The sequence below is a fragment of the Trachemys scripta genome, chromosome 1, assembly GCF_013100865.1.
Source record: "Trachemys scripta elegans isolate TJP31775 chromosome 1, CAS_Tse_1.0, whole genome shotgun sequence".
Taxonomy (NCBI): domain Eukaryota; kingdom Metazoa; phylum Chordata; order Testudines; family Emydidae; genus Trachemys; species Trachemys scripta.
The window spans coordinates 28,585,105-28,607,168 of record NC_048298.1 but is presented as its reverse complement, the minus strand read 5'-3'; the positions used below and the strand labels follow the sequence as shown (position 1 = coordinate 28,607,168).

General features: G+C 44.8%; 1 protein-coding gene across 1 annotated transcript in view; it reads right to left on the bottom strand.

Annotated features, from left to right (window-relative positions):
* Window positions 1-22,064, bottom strand: part of ABCD2 (ATP binding cassette subfamily D member 2) — a 65,005-nt gene that overhangs the window by 4,013 nt on the left and 38,928 nt on the right. Inside the window, exons 7-9 of the mRNA XM_034766898.1 lie at window positions 14,051-14,196; window positions 4,261-4,345; window positions 629-754 (exon numbers count right to left, since the gene is read on the bottom strand). Coding sequence (XP_034622789.1) covers window positions 629-754; window positions 4,261-4,345; window positions 14,051-14,196 — 357 coding nt within the window. The remainder of the gene's footprint in view (window positions 1-628; window positions 755-4,260; window positions 4,346-14,050; window positions 14,197-22,064) is intronic.

The following is a 22,064-nucleotide window of genomic DNA, read 5'->3' as shown; positions in this document are numbered from 1 at the left end:
AATATTGCCTATGCTGGGATCTTTTATAGTTGTTACTGCCTAATTTAGAAAGGTCTCTCTCACTGTCCTAATATTTTTCTTTGTATAAACAACCTCATTTGTAAATATGAAATATAACTTTTCTGCCTGCAGGTGCACTGAGAGGTTAAAAAAAATGCAGGATTAGAATGCATAATTGACGTTAAAAATGATGGGTCTGTTCTTCCTTGTAAAAGACAAAGGAGATTATCTTGGTGACAAATTGGCCATCTTCTTCTTCCAAGCAATGGACAACCTACCTGAGAAGTAGCCATTCTATTTATCTTTTCCCTTCATGTTTACAGAATAATATGGTGATATTTGCTGCAGCTGTGACATGATGTATTAATTAATTGGCTCTTTAGCTATCTGCATGTTGCTATTAAGAGTGAAAAATTCAATTGCATTAAAAAGGAAATAAATAGGTGTACATAAAAGGGAGAAAATCAATGCTAAATGCATTTACATGTCTATTACTGTAGTCAAGTTATCTTAAAAGAAGTGTAGATATTGATTGAACAAGTGTACTGGAGCACAGAAGAAAAGCGAGTCTATCATCTGGTAGAAAGCTAAAAATAACCCCCTATTGTAAGTACTTGGATATACTCACCAAAGAGAAGGTCTGTGTGTAATAGAAAGCAAGGATATCCCAGAACCTTTTGCAGCTTGGAATATCTTTCCTTCAACATCAATGCTTACAGCACTTGTACATTCATCCAACAATGCGTATTTTGGTCTTTCAAAAGAAAAGAAAATGTGTTACTCATTTAGTTTTTCCACAACATTCCTATACACTATAGATACAATGCTTAATTTAAAGAACAGAGATGATGCTTGTTTTGGGGTAAGATAACTGGTTTTCAAAGACCACTGTTACTCATCTAGTACTGTAAGCTGGTATGCAACAGCACAATGGCCCCACTCCTCAAACCCTTACTCAGTTAAAACTGCCTTGGTCTTTTAATTATAACCCACTAGTGTGTGGGGGTAGAGTAGAGGCTTCACTCTACATGCAGCAGATTAGTGAGAAGTTTGCAAATGCTGTACAATATCATCAGAAGCTCCAAAGTATTAATAAAAATACATTAAAAACCCTAACCTAGGAGCCCAGCTTGGTGGATCAGTGATAATATACTGCACTGCCACTCAAGAGACCTGGGCTCAATCCCAGATCACACTCTCTTACTCCCCAGGCCACAATGGAAGCATACAGCACCTGAAGGAAGGGAATTCATTACGCTGCTTAAAGGTAGCCTCTCTGGCTGACAAAAGAATACAGTGGGCAGCTACTCAAAATAGCTTGATGTTAAATTACACACATGAGGCTTATACCCTAGAACATTGGTTCCCAAACTGGGGGGCATGCCCCCCTGGGGGGGGAAATAAGAAATTCCAAGGGGGGCACGAGGCTGCCCGGCCCTTGAGCTCCTGGCCAGGGAGGCTAGCCCACGGCCCCTCCCCTCCCGCCCCCCACAGCCATGTTGCCCTGCGGGCAGCACAGCTTGCACCCACCCACCTCCCAGACTTTTCAATAAGCTAGTTCTGCCGCTCTGAGCGGCCGGGTAAGGGGGTGGGGAGCGGGGGGGCTGGATAAGGGGCAGGAGGTCCCGGGGGGCAGTCAGGGGAGGGGTGGGGACAGTCAGGGGACAAGGAACAGGGGCAGTTGGATAGGGGGTGGGGTTCCGGGAGGGGGGCGGTTAGCAGACAAGGAGCAGTGGCGGTTGAATAGGGAGTCGGGTCCCAGGAGGGGGCAGTCAGGGGACAAGGATCAGGGGGAGTTGGATGATGGTAAAGGAGATATGGGGGGGCGTGAGTGTTTCTCAAAAATTAAAAAGGGGGCATGATGCCGAAAAGTTTGGGAACCACTGCCCTAGAACTACTACTCTACTACCTTTGGAATGGAATAGATAGACTACCATCAAACAAAATCATCAGAGACAGAGATGAACATGATATGTTGGGGAAGAGTCAACACAGCTAGTGTAAAGGGAAATCATGTCTCACCAATCTGATAGAATTCTCTGAAGGAGTCAAACAAACATGTGGACAAGGGTGATCCAGCTAATATAGTGTACTTGTACTTTCAGAAAGCCTATGACAAGGTCCCATGTCAAAGGCTCTTAAGCAAAGTAAGTTGTCATGGGATAAGAGGGAAGGTCCTCTCATGCATCAGTAACCAGTAACCAGGACCGGCTCCAGGGTTTTTGCTGCCCCAAGTGGCGGGAAAAAAAAAAAATCCGCGATCGCAATTGTGATCGACGACACTCCGGTGGCAGCTCCACTGCGCCGCTTTCTTCTTCGGCGGGAATTCAGCAGCAAGTGCTTCCCTCCAAGAGGGACCCGCCGCCGAATTGCCACTGAACAGCCTTTCCCCTTGGCTGCCCCAAGCACCTGCTTGCTGGGCTGGTGCCTGGAGCCGGCCCTGTCAGTAACTGGTTAAAAGATGGGAAACAGAGGGTAGGAATAAATGGTCAGTTTTCACGATGGAGAAAGGTAAATAGCGGGGTAACCAAAGGATCTGTACTGGAACCTGTGCTATTCAACATATTCAGAAATGATCTGGAAAAGAGGGTGAACAGTGAACTGGAAAAGTTTGCAGATGATACAAAATTACTCAAGATAGTTAAGTGCAAAGCTGACTATGAAGAGTCACAAAGGGATCTCACTAAACCCAGTGTCCACTGGGTGACAAAATAGCAGATGAAATTCAATGTTGATAAATGCAAAGTAATGCACATTGGAAAAAATAATCCCAACTGTACATACAGAATGATGCGATCTAAATTAGCTGTTGCCACTCAAAGAGATCTTGGCATAATCGACAGTTCTCTAAAAACATCTGCTCAATATGCAATGGCACTCAAAAAAATGAACAGAATGTTAGGAACCATTAGGAAAGGGATAGATAAGAAGACAGTAAATATCATATTGCCAGTATATAAATGCATGGTATCCCCACACTTGGAAAAATGCGTGCAGATCTGGGTCGACCCTCTTAAAAAAGAGATACTAGAATTGGAAAAGGTGCAGAGAAGGGTCACCAAAATGACTAGGGGTATGGAAGAACTTCCACATAAGGAGAGATTAAAAAGACTGGGATTGTTCAGATTAGAAAAGAGATGACAGAGGTCTATAAAATCATGAATGGTGTGGAGAAAGTGGATAGGAAAGTGTTAATTACCCCTTCACAAAAGGGAAGTAGGGGTCACCTGATTAAATTATCAGGCAGCAGGTTTAAAACAAACAAAAGGAAAGGCTTCGTCTCACAACACACATTCAGCCTGTGGAACTCATTACCATGGGATGTTGTGAAGGCCAAAGGTATAACTGGGTTCAAAAAAGAATTATATAAATTCATGGAGGATAGGTCCATCTTGGCTAATAGCAACCCCATGCGCCGCTGTCCCTGGACTTCCAACTGCCCAAAGCTGGGACTGGATGAGAGGGGATGGATCATTCAAAACTGCTCTTTTCTGTTCATTCCCTTTGAAGCATCTGGCATTGGCCCCTATCAGAGAGAGGGAACTGGACTAGATGGACCACTGATCTGACCCAGTATGGCCATTCTTATGTTCTTATTAGATAAAATACCCAGCAGGGAATCTAGGTTTGAATCCCATGCTGGGACTGTTATGTGGTATATGTGTGTACAGCACCTAGCACAATGAGGCCCAGACCTGTCTGGCCTCTAGGCACTACTGCACTATAAGTGTTAAATGGCTTTTGCTTCCTGATCTTGCTTGGTGCATGGTGGTGGAACTTCTGGGTGCAGGGCTGACCTGTATTACTCAGCAGTGTTAATATATCAGAGGGTAACTAAAGACCAACTCAAGATGCTTCTATCCCTCCAGGTGCTGAGTGTGTTGCTTTGCAGAGTTTCCAGCCTCAGGTAGCCCAAGAGTAAAGGTCCAAAGGATAGGTCTCAAACTCACCTCCCCCATACGACGATATTTCCCACGATATTTCTAGGACTGCCCCAATGTGATCATTTTTGTTCAAGATGCTAAGGAGAGTAATGTCTGGAAAACGCAATGCTTTTAGTGACAAATCAAAGCAGAAACAAGAAGCATCACCCAAACTGAAAAGCTGATCTCATACACACACCTCTTATAAACTGTGAAGTCTCTTTTCCTGTGCAATTGCAGACCAGTATTGTGTGGGGGTATAAAGACTATCACTGCTCAAACTATTATCGCAAGCCTCCAAAGCTTGGCTGCCTGAAAAGCAAGTGAATACACTTACTTATGATAAAACATGCGAGCCATGCCCATCCTCTGCTTTTCTCCTCCTGATAAGACATCTTTCCAGTCCATCACAGCATCCCAGCCTTCAAAAAGATACAAACAAAATGGAACTATAATGTACAAAACAGGAAACCATAGAAAATTAAGTCCCTGCATGTCTGCAATCCTCAATTCAAAGCAAAAACAAAATTCCCAGTGGTGTGGTAGAGGAGGTAGATCAAGGCGCTGGGTAAAATTTTCCGAAGTGCCTAAGATTTATGATCCTAAATCCCATAGAGTCTCAATTGAAATAGGCTCCTAAATCCCACTTCAATTTTGAAAATGGGATTTGGCTCCTAAGTCACTTATGCAATTCTGAAATTTTTACATGTCACCTCTTTGACAAATGTATTCTTTCAGCTGTGTAAATCTATTTGTGCATTTTCATGGCATGTTTATCTCATGGGAGAGTATGCGACACGTCCTTAAAAGTTGAATAGGAATTTTCAAAAAATCAACCTACAGGATAAAGAGACAGGAAATTTAAGAAAATAAATGAGAATTCAATGAGTCAAAATATGAAACCATAACAGTTACAGAGTGACTCTCTTGCTATTGCAGGTAAGAATAACGTCTGCTCAGATTTTTGGTGACGCAGTTAGAAATGTCACACACACAGGCCTCTGCAACTGTGAATGCAGACTGTATGAACCAATGGGTACCTGTGCAGCACATGTGCATGCACACACAGATTTTTTTTGCATGCAAACCTCTCCACCCCTTTAATAAAAAAGTGACCCCACAATTTCTATAAAATTTGACACTGTTTATATAGATTTTTCCATAAATCTTTCTTTTACCATCTCTTCCTCATAGAAAAATCAGTAAAAAACCCCATTTGAATGCATTTTATTTGCTATTCTTATTACTGTTGAGTTGTGTTTATGTCAGCATTGTGGCATACTCCTGACATTATGCAGGCTACCTTATTAAAATTAAGATTTTAATAAAATTAAGCTTGATAGAACAGTGCAAAACAAGAAATTATTTTTAAAAGAGAGAAACTAGGGTAAGCACATTTCTCCCAATCAATCATTTACAGAGGAGAGAGACAGACTGTCTGACAGGTGTGAGAGCGGGTGGAAGAGGAGGAGGATATATTTCCAGATCAACCCAACAGCACTGAAACTAGAGGAATAAGGAGACCCACAAAGACCTTTTGCTGCTTCCGCTGCCTGATCCAAAATGAACAGTTGCCAGATAACACCGTAAACAAGGTCAAGTAAGCAAGTTAGACTGTGTCATTTCTTGGCTTTGGTCTAAGGTTAGAAAAGTGCAGGCAGGGTTTTGTAAGTGTGCTGTAGGCTTTTGGCTACACAATTGCATTATTGGAATTGTGCCAGGGCCCACCAGAGCTGTGCCTTTGTCATTTAAGAAGCCTCAGTAAGTCTCCTGATGGGAGGTCAAGCTAAATGAAAATGGGAATCAGTAATGCTGGAAGCTGAATTCCTAGAATTTTCTGTCTACCTGATTGTAAAATATATAGTAACACAATGACATTATTCATATATGTACATGCACGTAAATGACAGAGAAATACAACTTTTTCAGTCCTAGGTTCTATTTTTCCTTAGAATTACATTTGACTCAAATCTGGAGGATCCATCTGGCTCCCAGTATATGCTGAGTGTATATTGCTTCCTATCAGCTGATTTCCTTTAAAGAATGTTGCCTAATTGTCTCCCTCTCGAGTTACCATTTGGGTGAATTCTGCCACTGGTGATAACTGAATGTGGGGGCTCTTTGTGACAGGGTGTCCCAGGTGCTAGAACCCAGCACAGCACTGAGATGGAGTGCTATTCTGCAGACTCAGCCCAGCAGATAGATGCCATAGGTCTGGTGAGCTCCAACCAAGGGGAACTGACGTTTTGGTGTGTCTCTTTACAACAAGGGGAACTGGGGTAGGGACAGAGGGTAGTAGCCATGCAAACAACTAAACTCGGGAAGTAAGTGAGGCTGATGCTTATATTCTCTTTTTATTTTACGTTAATAAAAAAGGAAACCCCAGGGACGTATTGGGATGGATGGTCTGGATCCAAAGTGGTCTGTGGGTGCGCATGTACTAAGAGTGGGAACTGTGTCCACCTATAGCCTATACCAGATACGGCACAAGAGTGGTGGAAGGCAAAAGAAGGAAAGGTTGCTGGAAAATGGAGGGAACATGACCTGTTTATTAAACTCCTCCTATGGTCCCCTCCAAAAGAAGATATGACCTCCATTAAGGCAAAATTGCCAGGTTTGCATCTGCTTTAACTTATACTTTAACCGTATTCTAATATTTTCGTTTGTTTCTGCTGCCCTATTCCCTCTAATGCCTTCCTCATCCATCCCCTCCACGAGACTTAGCAACATAAGGACTTAATAATGGTTAGGGAAGGAACATAATATAAATGTTACCTGTTGGCTAAATTTAAAATCAATGCTAATTTCTAATGCTCTGATCTCTTCCTCTGAAGAGTTAGTAGTGTAGCTTGCAATAAACCAGCTTTATATCTGCAATAACAATTGCACGTGGATAAATCCTTTGCACTTACATAGCACTTTTTAGCAAAGTATCTCAGTGCTCTGGAGACTTCAATAAAGCTCACAACACCCGGTGACACTGGCAATTATTATCCCCTTACAGATGAGGAAACTAAAGCAGAGAGGTTAAAGACCAAATCCTTATACTTCTCCTTCGTCTCTGATTGCACAACACAGGTGTAAAGAATATTGAATATCGTATATATATTCATTTTACAAATGGGAGGAAAAAATCTCCCCAAAGTTGTTTATGAAAGGAGAACTGTGAGATTTCAGAATGGATTTAAAGACATTTCATAGTTAAAAGGTTAATTTAGTCACATGACAGAATATATGTAACAAAGCGATCAAGGAAAAAAAATCAGACTATCAGAATAGCACACATTTAACAGCCTGGATGCCCTTGGCCAGAGTATCGTAAGTGGACGCTCTTGTCAAAACTACTCTAAATTTGATTGCAACACCAATTCAGTTCCTTGTACAGGCTCCTGGATCGTCCTCTCCCACTTTCAACAACAAAAAGTAGGCATTTGTTCTGAGCACATTTGGGGCTGCAGTAAAGTACATCCCTTGAGTCCCGTCGACATGAAAAGAGTGGCACTCTGCTACCGCAAAATGGCCAATAGACAGTCACAGGTTCTTTTGAAACACTGAAAAATAGGCAAATTGTGGATTGGGGTGGTGTAGCTTCATTGGCAAAAGCATAAATAGAACTATAGTTATCAGACTGTGAAGTCTTTGGCGCATACGCCAGGTCTGTCTGTCTATATAGTGCCGAAGCCTGTGGGAACCAAGTCCTGACCAGGCTCCTGGAGCTATCGTAATGCAAAATAATAATGCTGCAAAGTCATGAACTAGTTCTACTTGCTTAGCAGTTGATCAGTCCCTGAACGGGCAAAACTGGGCAAGCACTAGGCAGGTTACAACAGATGTCTGGGGATTTTATAATGTAATAAACTGATCAGTGTGCCCCAGGCTGCAGTGCTACTGACAGTTGCTAAATATGTACACCTTTTGACCCAGGATGGGGAATTAAAGCTCTACAGACCCATATTTACTTTTTTTTTTTTTTTTAACTCTTTACTCTAGATTACTGGCCATGTCTTTTCAGCATCAAATGCTAAACGTGGCTTTATTTATTATGTCTAATATATTTTATGTTTCTATTCATTTATTTTATTGTAAAATTATTGGACAGCATTCTGAGCACCTTCACCAAGTTGCATTGTGGGCTTTATAAATAAACACAATATTAGGTTCCCCTAGCTCAGTAGACACTATCAGTGTCCTTTTTGTGGATCTTGGACCAAGTCCAGGTGCGGTATAAATTAACTGACTATCAGCTGGCTAGAAAACAAGGGTAAGTGCCCCTCATCTGATCTCTGAGGCAAACCTGCAGCCAGGCCAGGGCAGGTCACTCAGCTGTCCTGACTCACTCCTCCAACAGAGCCTGCAGTGACTCATCACTCAGTATGCTGCAGCAGCCTATCCCTGAGCAAGACCCAGGTCAGATGACCCCCAGGCACAGGTATTTCACTGACCCTGCAGAGCTGCAAGTCAGTCTGTGCAACAGCACTTCCTGGCCAGGAACCCTTCTGCTGCTTTGCAGTATTACTCGGGCCCTACCAAATTCATGGTCCATTTTGGTCAATTTCATGGTCAGAGGATTTTAAAAATTGTAAATTTCACGATTTCATATATTTAAGTCTGAAATTTCACAGTGTTGTAACCGTGGGGGTCCCAACCCAAAAGCGGGCTGGGAGGAGGGTGGTCGCAAGGATATTGTGGGAAGGTCCTGGTATTGCTACCCATACTTCTGCGCTGCTGCCTTCAGAGCCGGGTGCCATACCGTACCATGCTGCCCTCACTTCTGCGTTGCTGCTGGTGGCTGTGCTGCCTTCAGAGCTGGGCTACTGGCCAGCAGCTGCCGGTCTCCAGCCACCTAGCTCCGTGAAATCTGGTCTCCCCTACAATAGCCAGACTTCATGGGGGAGATCAGATTTCACAGTCTATGACACGTTTTTCACAGCCATCAATTTGGTAGGGCCTGCAATATTACAGATTTCCTATGCTTCCAGCCTGCTCTTGATCTGGTTCTTGTTCCTGCCCCCAAGCCTTGGCCCAGTCTACTTCAGCCTGGTTCATGCCTTGCCCTGACCCTGCTCCAGGTCTGCATTAGCCTCCTGATCCCCAGACCCTTGGACTGACTCCAGCCTGGCTTCAACTCGTTTTCTGACTGTGATCCTAATTTAGTCTGTACGTAGACTCTGATCCCAGTTCTGACCCAGAGCCTGTCCCTGGGCCCTGGTTTCAGAGTGGGCCTGGCCCAGTCCCAACCCCACATCTGGCTTTGACCAACACTCCAGCTACCAGGCCTGACCATGTAGAACCAGGAGCCTGACAAGTCGGTGTGGAGAACAATGATATGGATAGCAAATTCAGCCCCTAGCCTAAGGGAGTGCACCTCACACTGGGAGTTGCCTGCTGGCACCAGAGCTGAATTTGGGTTTAGGAATGTTCAGATTCAATCAGCATAAATTAATGTATTGATGAGGAAAAGACCTGCTTTTTCTTGTACCTGCTGGTTAGTTGCTTTTCCTGTTACATCCTTCTTCTCCCCCATGGAGAGTAAGTTACATGTGGATAGTACATCTATTAAATGCCAAATCTGGGCAAGTTATTTTTCTTTGTCTCTTACACTCACTTTGACCCATTTTAGGCCAAATCTTAGTCCCAGTGCAGTAAATGGAACTTCTGCTATTGGCTATAATGAGAGTAGGAATTGGGCTCTGGGAGGGAGTTTGTGCCGGGAGGGGTGCAAGCTTACATCACCACTGAACTTGGTCCAGAGACTTCCGCAGCAGTTGCACCCGCTTGGCCAGATTTTGATTATATTTGTACCAATGTAAATCTGAAGTAACTCTACTGAAGACAATGTGATTATTCTGGTATAAGTCAGATCAGAATCAGGCTTGCTTACTCCAGGCTGTGTTTGGCTCTCTCAACCCTACCCTTAGGGAGTGGAGCACAAATCCATACAGCACCTTATTATGTGTACCCAGCAATCACAGACGATTAAAATATAGACAAACTGTAAACTCCTCAGGGCACAGCCCTAACAGAGACATAATACAGCAAGGGATGGGAAACAAAGGGAGTGGGATGTGAAAGACTAGAGGGTGAACAACAACAAATAATGAGAAATGCTGTTTGTTATAGATATACATCTTGCCCCTTTTCTTACAAATAATAAAAACATGTAAACTGTTAAAATAGCTCGCAGATATTCCACAGCACTTGTTAGAAATTGGCTAAACTAATAATGGTTACATGAGGACCTGTTGGGTATAGTAATGTGTATTTTTTAAAAAGGTATATAATGTCTATTAACATGCACATATAAAAGTGTATGTAATGCATATAAAAATACACATATTTTGATTGCCATCCTTCTCCTGCACCCTTTGTATGTTGCTTGTCTTGTGGAGAGGAAGGAAGGAGGGAAATGGAGCAAACAAATTGAGAGTCTATCATGGCTCTGATTTTTTTTGCTGGTATGTTGTAACCCGCTCCTGGTCTCTTTGTCTGCTTTTGTCTTTTTAGATTGCAAACTCTCTTTGCAATCTAAAAGAGGACTTTTCTTACCATGTGTTTGTGCAGCACCTTGTGCAGTGAGGCCCTGACCCTGGCTGGGACCTCTGATTACTCCTGCAATAAGACTAATTATAATACTGTCATTTGAATTATTTGTATAAAGAACGTATCCAAATCTGAGGTTCGAAAGTCAGGCAGGAGAGCAGGAATAGAGGGCAGTGATGAAAGGCTGACTGAAAGCCCTCCAGCCTCAGAAGCAAGAGACCAAGACCTTGATTTTGGGTCTTCCACTTGGTAGTATATAGCACTATCGGCAACGGCTGCTCTTTAGGTGCAGCACTGTAACTGCCTTATTGTTATCGTTTATTACAACAATCTGTAACTCCACTAGCCGTCCCCCCTTTTTTTTTGGTCCTGTGACTGCAGAAGTGTTAATGGGCCACTCCATTTGAATAGGCCCATAGAACAGTGGTTCTCAAACTTTAGCAACCCGAGGACCCCCATTGTCATTTAAATTTTTTCAGGGACCCCTAAGCCCTCCACTCAGTCCTTGCCCCGCCCCCTATCCCAAGGCTCTGCCCCTTCTCTGAGGCCCTACTCCCTGCTCTCTTCCCCATCGTCACTCACTTTCACCAGGCTGGGGCAGGGGGTTGGGGTGCAGGAGGGGGTGAGGGGTGCAGGCTCTGGGAGAGCGTTTGTATGCAGGGTGTAGGCTCTGGGCTGAGGCAGGGGGCTGGAGTGTGGGAGGGGGTGAGAGCTCCGGCCTCCAGCTCCCAAAAGCAACCTGCACATCCCTCTGGCAGTGGCTCCTACATAGGGGGGGACAGGAGGTTTTCCGTGCGCTGCCCCTGCCTGCAGCACTGCTTCTGCAGCTCTGATTGGCCGCAGTTCCCAGCCAATGGGAGCTGCAGAGTCGGCACTCAGGGTGGGTGCAGCACATGGAAACCCCCTTTCTCCCTGGGGCCTCAGGGACATGCCGGCCACTTCCGGGAGCAGTGCAGAGCCAGGGCAGTTAGGAAGCCTGCCTTCACCCCACTGTGCTGCCGGACTTTTAGCATGCAGGAGGTGCTGGGAGGGAGGGGGAGGAGTTGATCAGTGTGGCCCGCAAACCCCCTGGGGTATCCTCAGGGACCCCAGTTTGAGAAATGCTGACTTAGAATATGTGCTAACTATCGATGCTAAACAATCTGTTCCATCTTGTATTTAGCTGTGAGGCTCTGAGTAACCTTCCCAGACCTGAAGAAAAGCTCTGTGTAGATCAAAAACTTGTCTTTCTCACCAATGGAACTTGATCCAAAAAAAGATATTACCTCACCCAACTTGTCTCTCTAATTAGCTTCATGTGTTCAGATACAGAGCAGCAGGCAATTCATACTGGCGCATGCAGAGATGACACATGGCCCCCAGGGGCATGCGGCAGTCAAGTGCCCCCCAGATTAGCTTGCCGGAAGCAGGGAGGGAGAGGGGCTCTGTCCTTTTCTCCTTGCGCCTCCCCCTCTTCCGCTTCCCTGGCACGTTTGGCTGCTCTCCCTAGCAGCCAGAACTGGGCGGGGAGCGGGATGGAGCCACTTCTACCTGAGGGTGCCTGTCTAGGAGGTAGCGGCAGCCCACTCCCTGCCCAGACTCGGCTGCTAGGGACAGGGGCTGAGCATGCTGTGTGGAAGAGGGGAATCCTGCTCGCTTGGTCCCTGTCCCCGGCAGAAGAACCCGGGTGGGGAGCCAGGCTCTCTCAAGCAGACAGCTCCGTCCCGCTCCTCACTCCCCACCCAGCTGCCAGGTAACGTGGGGGCAAGGAGAGCATGGTGGCCCCGGGCTGGGCAGGGTGTGTGTGGGGTCACTGGGCAGAGGAGACATGTGGGGAGGTCACGTGTCCTCCCGTTCACATAGTGTGCCACCGCATATTGGGAGGCACGAGTTGTCTATGGTTGAAGGCCTTTTTCTTTGCCACAGGCCTCAGGAAAGCATAGACAGCCTATGAACATACACCATGCGATGGCCTATTGCTATTATAGCACAGATGCTTGATATGAAATGTCTTTCTTTTAAAAAATATTTCTAACACTGCTATTTGGTGAAGTGTCTGTAACATATCCTTCCACTATGAAAAATAGTTCAGAGTGGAAAGCTAGCATAAAAAAGCAGGGGAAAAACATAGATCCATCCTTCCTATTCAGCTCTGACTTTATTTATTGTGTGTCTTGTTTTGGGTTTATTTTGAAATTACTTCCTCCCCACCTCATCCCCAGGGCCCATTCTGCTGCTGCCCATAACAGCCACAGCTTAGCTGCTTTCACTGCTGCTGTTTTTGGTCCCACCTTCCATTACAGAAGCTAAATTGAGACTTATTAATATAGTTATAATTTTTAATTCTCGATTTAGTTAATTGGGCCCTTTGACCCTTCTGCATCTACCTCTAGCTAACAGGTTTAGTCTTCTGGTAAATGTTTCATGCTGTGTGTTATATTAACACATGTGAATGTTAAATATGAGTGGAGATGAAAGTAAATTTAATTTACTTTGATTTTATTTTCTCAGATTTATCTGAACAGGGCAATGTCCCCAAAACCCAAAGGGCAGAACCATCATGGCTTTTAGGTCAGTAGGTCACACAATCATTAAATTCTTCACATGGGAAATGTTAACCTAGGTAAAAATATGAGTGCAGGATTGTGGATTGGGAAAAATGGGATAGGTATGAAAAATATCATTACACACATGGACATAAAAGTGATTACTAATGTTATACTCAGGAACTATTACTATCCACACTCCACAGTAGCACAGAAAGTCACCAGTACAATATGTTTTTCAGAAAGAAACCAATATCCTGCTTTTTTAGCAGAGTAATGGACTCCAGGCAGGAACTGGAATTCAAAACTAGCCTTGAGTGTCCGACTGCCTGAGCCACCGGGGATGAAGTGCGCTGGGAGAATGATACCGTTGGTCTCTGAGAGTATGAATTACTGCACCTCAAGTATCTCCTCCTAAAGGAGCACCAACTATAGCTGCACAGCCTGCCCACCTACGGTATCCTCCTGGGTATCCTTCTGCTTTTTTAAATGCTAGTAGTTCTGTCACAAACCAATATCTACAGCACACTGCTAAGGGAGTCAATTCAAACTACAGAAAAGGAACTGGTGGGACCAGAACTATGTAAATATTCTACAGGAAAACACAACAGAACAAAAAACTCATTGACATCAGTGCTCCAACTCCCTAGATACAACAGGAGACATTAATATCTTGACATTTACTGCGCTGAGGTATTTAATGACCCCTATTCTTAGAATGAGGAATACTGGGAATACCATGGTAACTTATACTGCAAGTTATAACATGATGGTTCTAAGGGTACTCGCTGTAGTTTAGTTATTTTTAACTCATTCAGTCTGGGGATGCTTGTAAAAAATACTACTAAAAATGTGCTTGCTTTGTTCAAAGCCTTATAGGAGATATAACTGATAGTTGACAATGAATTTGAATCGCCTCTCACTTGCATCTTGTGGAGTTAATGTAGCTGCAATGTTTTAAGACAGGCGTGAGAAGGAGAATTGGACCCAATATTTTCATGATATTACACTAACATCTATGCCTGTGAGATGTTCAATTATTTACTAAAATATAGGATTTACCTCCTTCTCTTTGAACTATGTGATACAGATGAACAATGTGCAGGATACATTCCAGATCCTGGTCTTGGTATCCTTTTTCATGCATGTCATCCACTGAGTCTGGATAAATGACTTGATCACGTAGTGTTCCAATGGACATGTAGGGCCTGTAAAACAACAACATGAAACTAGTAATCTACACCAAGTCACTTCTCTGCCCTGCTATTTAGTACATCTTGCTGATGTTCTATGAGCAGGGCATAATGTTTTAAACACTGTTTCTAAAACTGTAATTATCTGTGGATACACTGTGGGTGTATGTTTCTCTAAACTCACTCTGGGGACAATGCACTGTTTACATAAAAACTGATTACAGTGCAGCAACATGCATAACATTAGCATGAAAACAACATGATAGTTAAAGCAGAATAAACATTATTTCATGACCTAGTCTGAATCCATGTTTTTGAAAACAAAAATCGGATACTGCATACTGTTTTGCATATGTTTTATTTTTAGATTTTAAAAGTTTAACTCAACATACATACACCAAAAGGCAATTACAATAAAAACTTAGCACCGGTGAGATTCTGTGCTGCGTCTCTTAGAAGTGAAACACAGAATTCACAAGCCAGAGGGAAAGATGAGGGAAGGTGCCACAAAGTCACCTTCTCACCCTCTCTATCCTGAACTGCTTTGGAGGATGGGAGGCAGCAGCCCCAGGCAGACTCAATGGATTCTTCCTAAAAGTGGGGGGTCCATGAGGCCCTGCCCCCTCTGTGGCCCCACCCCTGCCCCTCTTCTTCTCCCCGAGGTCCAAGAACAGCCCCCGGCTCATGTTCTCTCCCCCCAGGTCACCCACCCAGGGCAGGTGGAGGGTCTGCGGCTCCTCACAGCTGCCCGCGCAACTCTTACCCCAAACCAGTTCAGCCTGGGGTCGGGGCCTCAGTGGCCAAAGAGCTGCAGCCAGGCCATGGTAAGAGCCGTCTGGGCAGCTGTGTGGAGTCGCGGACCCTCCATCTGCCCTGGACAGGGGACATGGGGGGCGGGACACGGCCCAGGGGCTGCTCTTGGGTCCCCCAACCCTGGGCAGGTGGAGGGTCCATGGCTCCTCACAGCTGCCCAGGCTGCTCTTACCAGCGCCAGGCTCCAGCTTCTGGCCTGCTGGGGGGTGGCGCCTTGGGGGGGGAGGAGGAGGAGCAGGGGGCTGGGCCCGTGGAGAAAAGTAGATGGGCGAGGCCTGTCCACTTTCAAAAGTGGGAAGGCCGTGGCCCCTTGGCCTCCCTAGCCCCAGGCATAACTCAGACAGCTGTGGTACCTGAGCTAGTGCTGACTCTTTGGAGTGGCCTAGGGGCAGGTGCCAGTGCTGCTCAGAATCTCTGCCAGGCTTTGGTCTAGGGTTGCCAACCCTCCCCGACTGGCTGGGAGTTTACGGGAATTGGCATCGATTTCCCGGTGACTACTGAAAGCAATCTGGGAGATTTTAATAGGATATTTTAAGAAAACAAATTGATATAATGAATGCACATAATTCATACAGAAGTTCATTCATTGTTAAAACAGAACGGTGTCATCTCATTGTGTTTTTCTTTCCCTTGGCAGCGTAATGACCTAATACGTAATAGAAACCGGTAGTACTATCATAACTGATGCGTAAGTATGCTCATGAAAGTTGCCTGTTTTTTCGCTGCATTTCCCAAACAAGTGCTAGAAAATGTATTAGCTATTTAGCTAACAGTTCAAAACAAAAACCCAAAACATAAATGACAGTGGTGAGGGGTCATTTGAACAGTGGCACAGTGAAAAAGAAAAAGTATTTTTGCTGTTTTAATGACCAATGGTGCAAAAAAAATGCATTCAAAAATTGGCTTCACAAAATTGACACAGTTACAGCAGAATGCATTCTGTGTTGGCAGCTTTAAGGTAAAAACATAACATTTAATTATAATTAAAGTATTTGAGTATAAAGGTTTAAAGTTTCAAGCTATTCATTGCTGTTGCTCTGTAGCTAGCTTGATATTGTGAATGGGTTAAACAGTACAATTAATGACATTACATCATGTGGGGGGAAAAAATCTCCCAGAATAGCTTCAGTCAGAGTTGGCAGAGTGTGGCCCTACTGCTGATACACCACCACTCCCATTCCCCCCCCCCCACTCCTTTAAGCTTGGACTTGTAAGGGGTTCTCAGGCTAGGTCTATACTACCCGCCTGAATCGGCGGGTAGAAATCGACCTCTCGGGGATCGATTTATCGCGTCCCGTTGGGACGCGACAATCGATCCCCGAATCGGCGCTCTTACTCCACCAGCGGAGGTGGTAGTAAGCGCCGCCGACAGAAAGCCGCAGAAATCAATTTTGCCGCCGTCCTCACAACGGGGTAAGTCGGCTGCGATACATCGAATTCAGCTACGCTATTCACGTAGCTGAATTTGCGTATCTTAAATCGACTCCCCTCTGTAGTGTAGATGTACCCTCAGAAAATAGTCTGAGAACTCCCTTACAAGTCGTCTCTGCAGTACCTACATTGGGAGACTCCTCCCCTACCTGGATTACTGGCTTTCAGGGCCCTTTTATGCTGCTCCTTCACTTTTATCTGGTGTGACGGAGCTGGAGCAGGGGTGAGGATCTCACCCCATATCACAGGTGTAGCTATGGCCCACCCAATTAGCACCCAGACCCACTCAAATCTGAGCCTGTGGGAATGCCAAACTTAAGTAAATTTATTAACATGCTTTAAAAAATGTATTTATTTTAACCATGCACCCTGAAGGCAGCAGCTCAGATATTGGAGAAATACGATATTTTAAAAATATGTAACAGACTTTGGCCAATCAAAGACAAAGTTACTGTCATGCAATATTTGGGTGGGATCTTCCTTCTTATACAACAAATTATGTGCAAGCAGCATTTCACTGAAAGGTTGTGACCATGTGGTGCAAATCTGTTAGAAGTCCCAACTGTTTCCATATACCAACTTTATTTTAAATGTACACACTGTGAGGAAACTTAAGTTCTAACCTAAATGATTTGCTGAGATTTCACTGCTTATCCACTATAAGTAGGGGCCCACCCAAATTTCCATTTCTAACTATAACACTGCCACACATGTACAAATGCAACCATCAGATTTGTGTTTTGTATGTAATTTTTACAATAACATTTGAAGACTAAAGGAAAATTACATAACATATTGAAGGGACACAAGTATTTTCTTATGACTTGTTTATTTTTGATTCCTCACTGAGATAGTTTTAAAACACCCATTCTGGTTTTGGAGCTGATTAAGGAAAGTACTTATGCATGTGCCTAAGTTTAAGCACAAGGGCAGTGGGACTACTCATGTACTTAAAGTTAGTCATGTGCTTAAGTATCTTCCTGAATCAGGGCCTTAATTATTTATTACAGGCATCTATACAAGTCCCATCACTGTAGAATTAGGCTGCACCGATTGTTGCTTAGGAATGAGGCAAAACACAATTCCCATTTAGAGGAAGTTGCTTCTCTCATTTTCTGTATGGCAAATATTGATTTCCCCCCCCCCCACTATAGTGATTTATGAAGAATAAGCTGGTATAGAACCTACTGCCCCTTGCTACTTCCTCTCATAAGCACAGCGATGATAACAGTGCTGTTGGCACAGTGCAAAGAACAGAGTTTGTTAGTTAACTACAATTCCCCAAACAGCTGGACTCCAGATCATATTATACCTACTCAGGTGGCTTAGGCCCAGTCCTGCATCCACTGGGCCAGATCCTCCAGTGCAGCCGAGCTGTGCTCAGGGCACACTGGGGTAGGTTAGTAAATGTAATTTTGAGCCACCCTGCTTCTAGCCTAAAGGCTGCTCTTTGCTTAGCTGCCCGTCTCAAGGACTGCAGCAGTCAGGGATGGCTGGTGACAGGTCCATGCAGGCCAGGCCTCTTTGCTGGGGGACCAGGATAGGTGGCATCAGTTCTGTTCTGGGGAATCCTCAGCAGACTGCATCCACTGGCTTTGTGCCACTGGAGGATTGCAAAGCCCAAGATCTGACCTTTGACTTCAATGATTAAACCTTTATTATTCTGTCTGTAATGAGTTTCTTCAGTTGGTTGCCTTAGTACTGAGGCAAGGCTCATCTGCCTCTAGTTCTGGAACCAACCTGGGCTCCATTCAAAAAAATTTACTACCTTACTACAGACACTGGTACATATTAGATTGATATTAATTGGACCAGATAGTCCTAGCAAATGCACTTGTAGAGGGCTGATATCTCCCTTCCTGCTATCACCATCTTCTGCTCTCTGGGATGCTGTTGATGCACCCGGTGGGTGATCTATGAGATATTTGGGGGCGCAGGCAGGGCCTGCACAGAATCTAGTCAGCTGCAAAACACTGTTCCCTGCATTTTGTGTAGAAATCCAGGAGGAAATTGTTATAGCTGGGAGCTATATTAACTCCCTCTGGGTCCTCTTTAGCTGCTGCTGCTGCTGATCATCTGCCAAAATCAGTACAGCTCCTGTTAGAGCTGTGGTGCCAGGGGCAAGAGGACCCAAAGGAGAAGTGAAGTGGGGCCAGCAGTAGAGAGCTCCACGTAAACATCTCTTGTCTCTGTGGATTGCTGTTACTGTTAGTTTTACAGTGCCCAGAGGTGTGGGCAACCCCTTCTCTGCAGACTCCAGGATCTTTGGGGCTGGCAAGTCTCATCCAGGCAAACTCCATGGCCCCCATGGCCCCACTCCTTTGAGGAGAAAGTTTACAGAAAGCTGTGAAGTTATTCTTGAAAAGTTTTTGTGTCTTCATGGCCTCCTCCCATGGGAGTCCTTTCAGGAGGGAGTGGTCTAACCCACTGATATTATGACACTGATCAGACCCCTCTGCAGGATAAAGGGAAGGAATTTCATGACACTAACAGTTATGGACTTACAGGACTAAGGCCCTATATAGTTTTACATGTATTAGTGGCATTGGCCTAGGCCTCAATTACACTTTCTGTAACAGTGCTGGAAATGGTGTTGTCCTGTTTACACGAGCACAGTGGTTCCCAAACTCTGTGGTGCAACCCCAAATGGGGTCATGCCATCAGCAGATGGGGTCATGGCCATCCCGCATGTGTGGAGGAAGCCAGTTTGCTCGGAACAGCATGACCTTGTGTAATGCCAACAGACCCTGGCCATCGAACCTGGGACCTCGGAGCTTGGTGCATGAGCCTCTACCACAAGAGCTAAAAGGCTGTAGAGCAGACTCATTCTTCTCTCTCTCTAAGTGTTCTCAGTGCCACTAGCTGGGACAGAACACCACACCCAGAAGGTGTGTGGGTTACACTTGCATGTATGGTGTGTGTGAGTTCTCAATGCGTGGAGGACATCACTTAAAAACGGCAACCTCCACACAGCGTGATCTCACGTGCACCATAGGTACAAGGTCATGCTGTGAGGACAACACCACATTGTAGAGCAAAATGGCGTCCCCCATGTGGCATGACCTCACACACACCATAGATACGAAGTCACATTACTCTTCAAAATGGCATCCTCTGTGCTGTCTGGGGTCACGGGAGGAAATAATTCATTAAAATGAGGTTGTGCCGACAAAAAGTTTTGGAATTGCTGTACTAGCATTTAGTGAAAGTTAAACTGTTTTCAGCACCAGCTTTTTGGAGTGGGGGAGGCAGGGAATATGAATTGCTGAAAACCACTTAGTCATTTTCCTACAAAACCATTGATGGTATTTTCATCCAGGGCTTTGGAGGGGAGCCCGAAGCTGGAGCGCGGAGCAGTAGGTTTGTGCCCGGAGCTGGAGTGGAGCAATTGAAAAATTTGATTGCTCCAAATCCCTGTTTTCATCCTCTGGATAGATGGCTTAAACTGCCTCATAGGTTTCCACCACAACTTCAACAAGCACCATCCATCCATTAAACTCTCTCTGGAACACTCCCACGCTAGCATCAACTTCCTGGACACAATAATCAGCTTCAACAATGAAACCATACACACAACTATACACAACTATACACTACGCTCTGAAATGAGCTCACACAGGAAAATGATAAAAGACAAAACCACCACATCACCTGTGGGTGAACACTTTTCACAAAGCGATCACTCTGTCTGACCTATCAGGTCTCATCCTCAAAAGGAAGCCTGCACAACAGCACTTTCAAAAGCCGAGTCCGGGAGCTTAAATTCATTACTCTGCTAGACACCAAAAATCGTGAACTGAACAGAGACACTGGATTTATGGCTTATTACAATTGGTTACCCACTAACCAGAGGTGAAAGTAAGTCAGTATGGTGTACCGGTAAGAAAGTGGCTGCCGGTATGGGCTGGTACACAGCCGACTTTAAGCATTGTACCAGCAGGGCTGCTGACGGGGAGGGGGAGGCAAAAGAGGCATCTGCCCTGGGGCCCGGTGATGGAAAGGGCCTGGGGCTCCAGCCACTGCCATGGTAGTGGTGGCCGGCAGCCCCAGGGCTCTGGCAGCGATTTATAGGGCCCGGGACTCCTGGCCGCTGCTACTGCAGCAGCGGCCGGAGACCTGGGCCCTTTAAATCGCCACCGGAGCCCCGGATGGCGCCGGCTGGACAGCACTGAAGAGCTGGCTGGGGGAGTCTGGCCCCAGCCCCAGCCCTTCCACACGAGGCCCCGCCTCTTCCAGGGCCCCAGAGCCGTCCCGTCCCCCCCCACCTTGCCCAAGACCCCAGCCACCCTGCATACCAGTAAGTCCTTTAAGTTACTTTCACCCCTGCCACTAATCCCCTCTTTTTGTCCTATAACTGCAGAGATGTTAACAGGTCACTCTAGCTTGAGTAGTCCCTTATAATATATGCTAACTACTTACGCTCAATATTCTGTTCCAATTTGCATTTTCCTGTGAAGCTGGGAGTTCCTTTCTCAGACCTGAAGAAGAACGCTGTGTGACTCAAAAGCTTGTCTCTCTCACCAACAGAAGTTGGTCCAATAAAAGATATTATCTCACCCCTCAACTCTCTAATATCCTGGGACCGACACAGCTACAACTACATTGCATACAATGAAAGAGGTAGTTAACTATATGCATTTACTTAGCTATTTACGTAACAAATTAATTTAAAACACTATATACATTTCCTAAGTAATATTGTGTTACATTTGTATTGCACCTTCCATCTCACCATCCCAAAGCAGTTCCTGGAATTATTTTACCCACTCCTGAAATGCAACCATCTCTGGGGTTGAACACATCAACAGTATCAGGGCACAGCAACAGAACCCTACAATTTAGATCAAGAAGTGAACAAGAAAACTGTAATTAATTGAAAGTGCAGGGAGGATTTAGGTGGGTAGAATGTAATTACCCAAACTATAATTTGGCTGGGACACTGGGGATAATATTTTTTTAATCTTGCAAATAATGCCAAGGGACCTTTAATGACCACAAGCTCTCAGGGCCTCAGTTTCAACTCACACCTGAATGACTGCATTTCACACCAGGACACTGTGATCTCAAAACATCTATGGTCTAAGTTTTACACTATGCATGAGGGTGATGAAATCTTAGAGAGGGGACAGGATGAGGAAGAACAAAAGATGCAGGAACACGATTTCATGGTTACTCAGTTTAGACATCTTTTTTAAAAAAAAAAATACTGCTTGCATTACTGTTATGCACAGCTCAAAAAGACACTGTTTGTAATGGCTACTGATCTCTCCAATCACAGGGTTAGCATATAGCTGATGTGTTACCAAAGGAGGAGTAATGCTGGTCCACAAGGCATGACAGGATAGAAAGGCTGTAGTCCAATCCAACTGTACTAGCATTTTCTAAGTCACTGTCTTGAAGTGTGGAGGGTCTTGTTAGCATAGACGTTGTCAGGGTAGCAGGTGAGGAAAATCCATGTTTGGATGCCTGGAAATTCCTATTCCAAACCAGCATTTAAAAATACTTCCTGAATGTATTCAGGTTTTTTTTGTTTTACATGGAAATTCAAAACAGTTTAAGGTAGGATGTGCTTATAGAATGGATTAAGTATTCTAAACAACCCCAATCTTACCATAGAAAATTATTGTAACTGATTACAT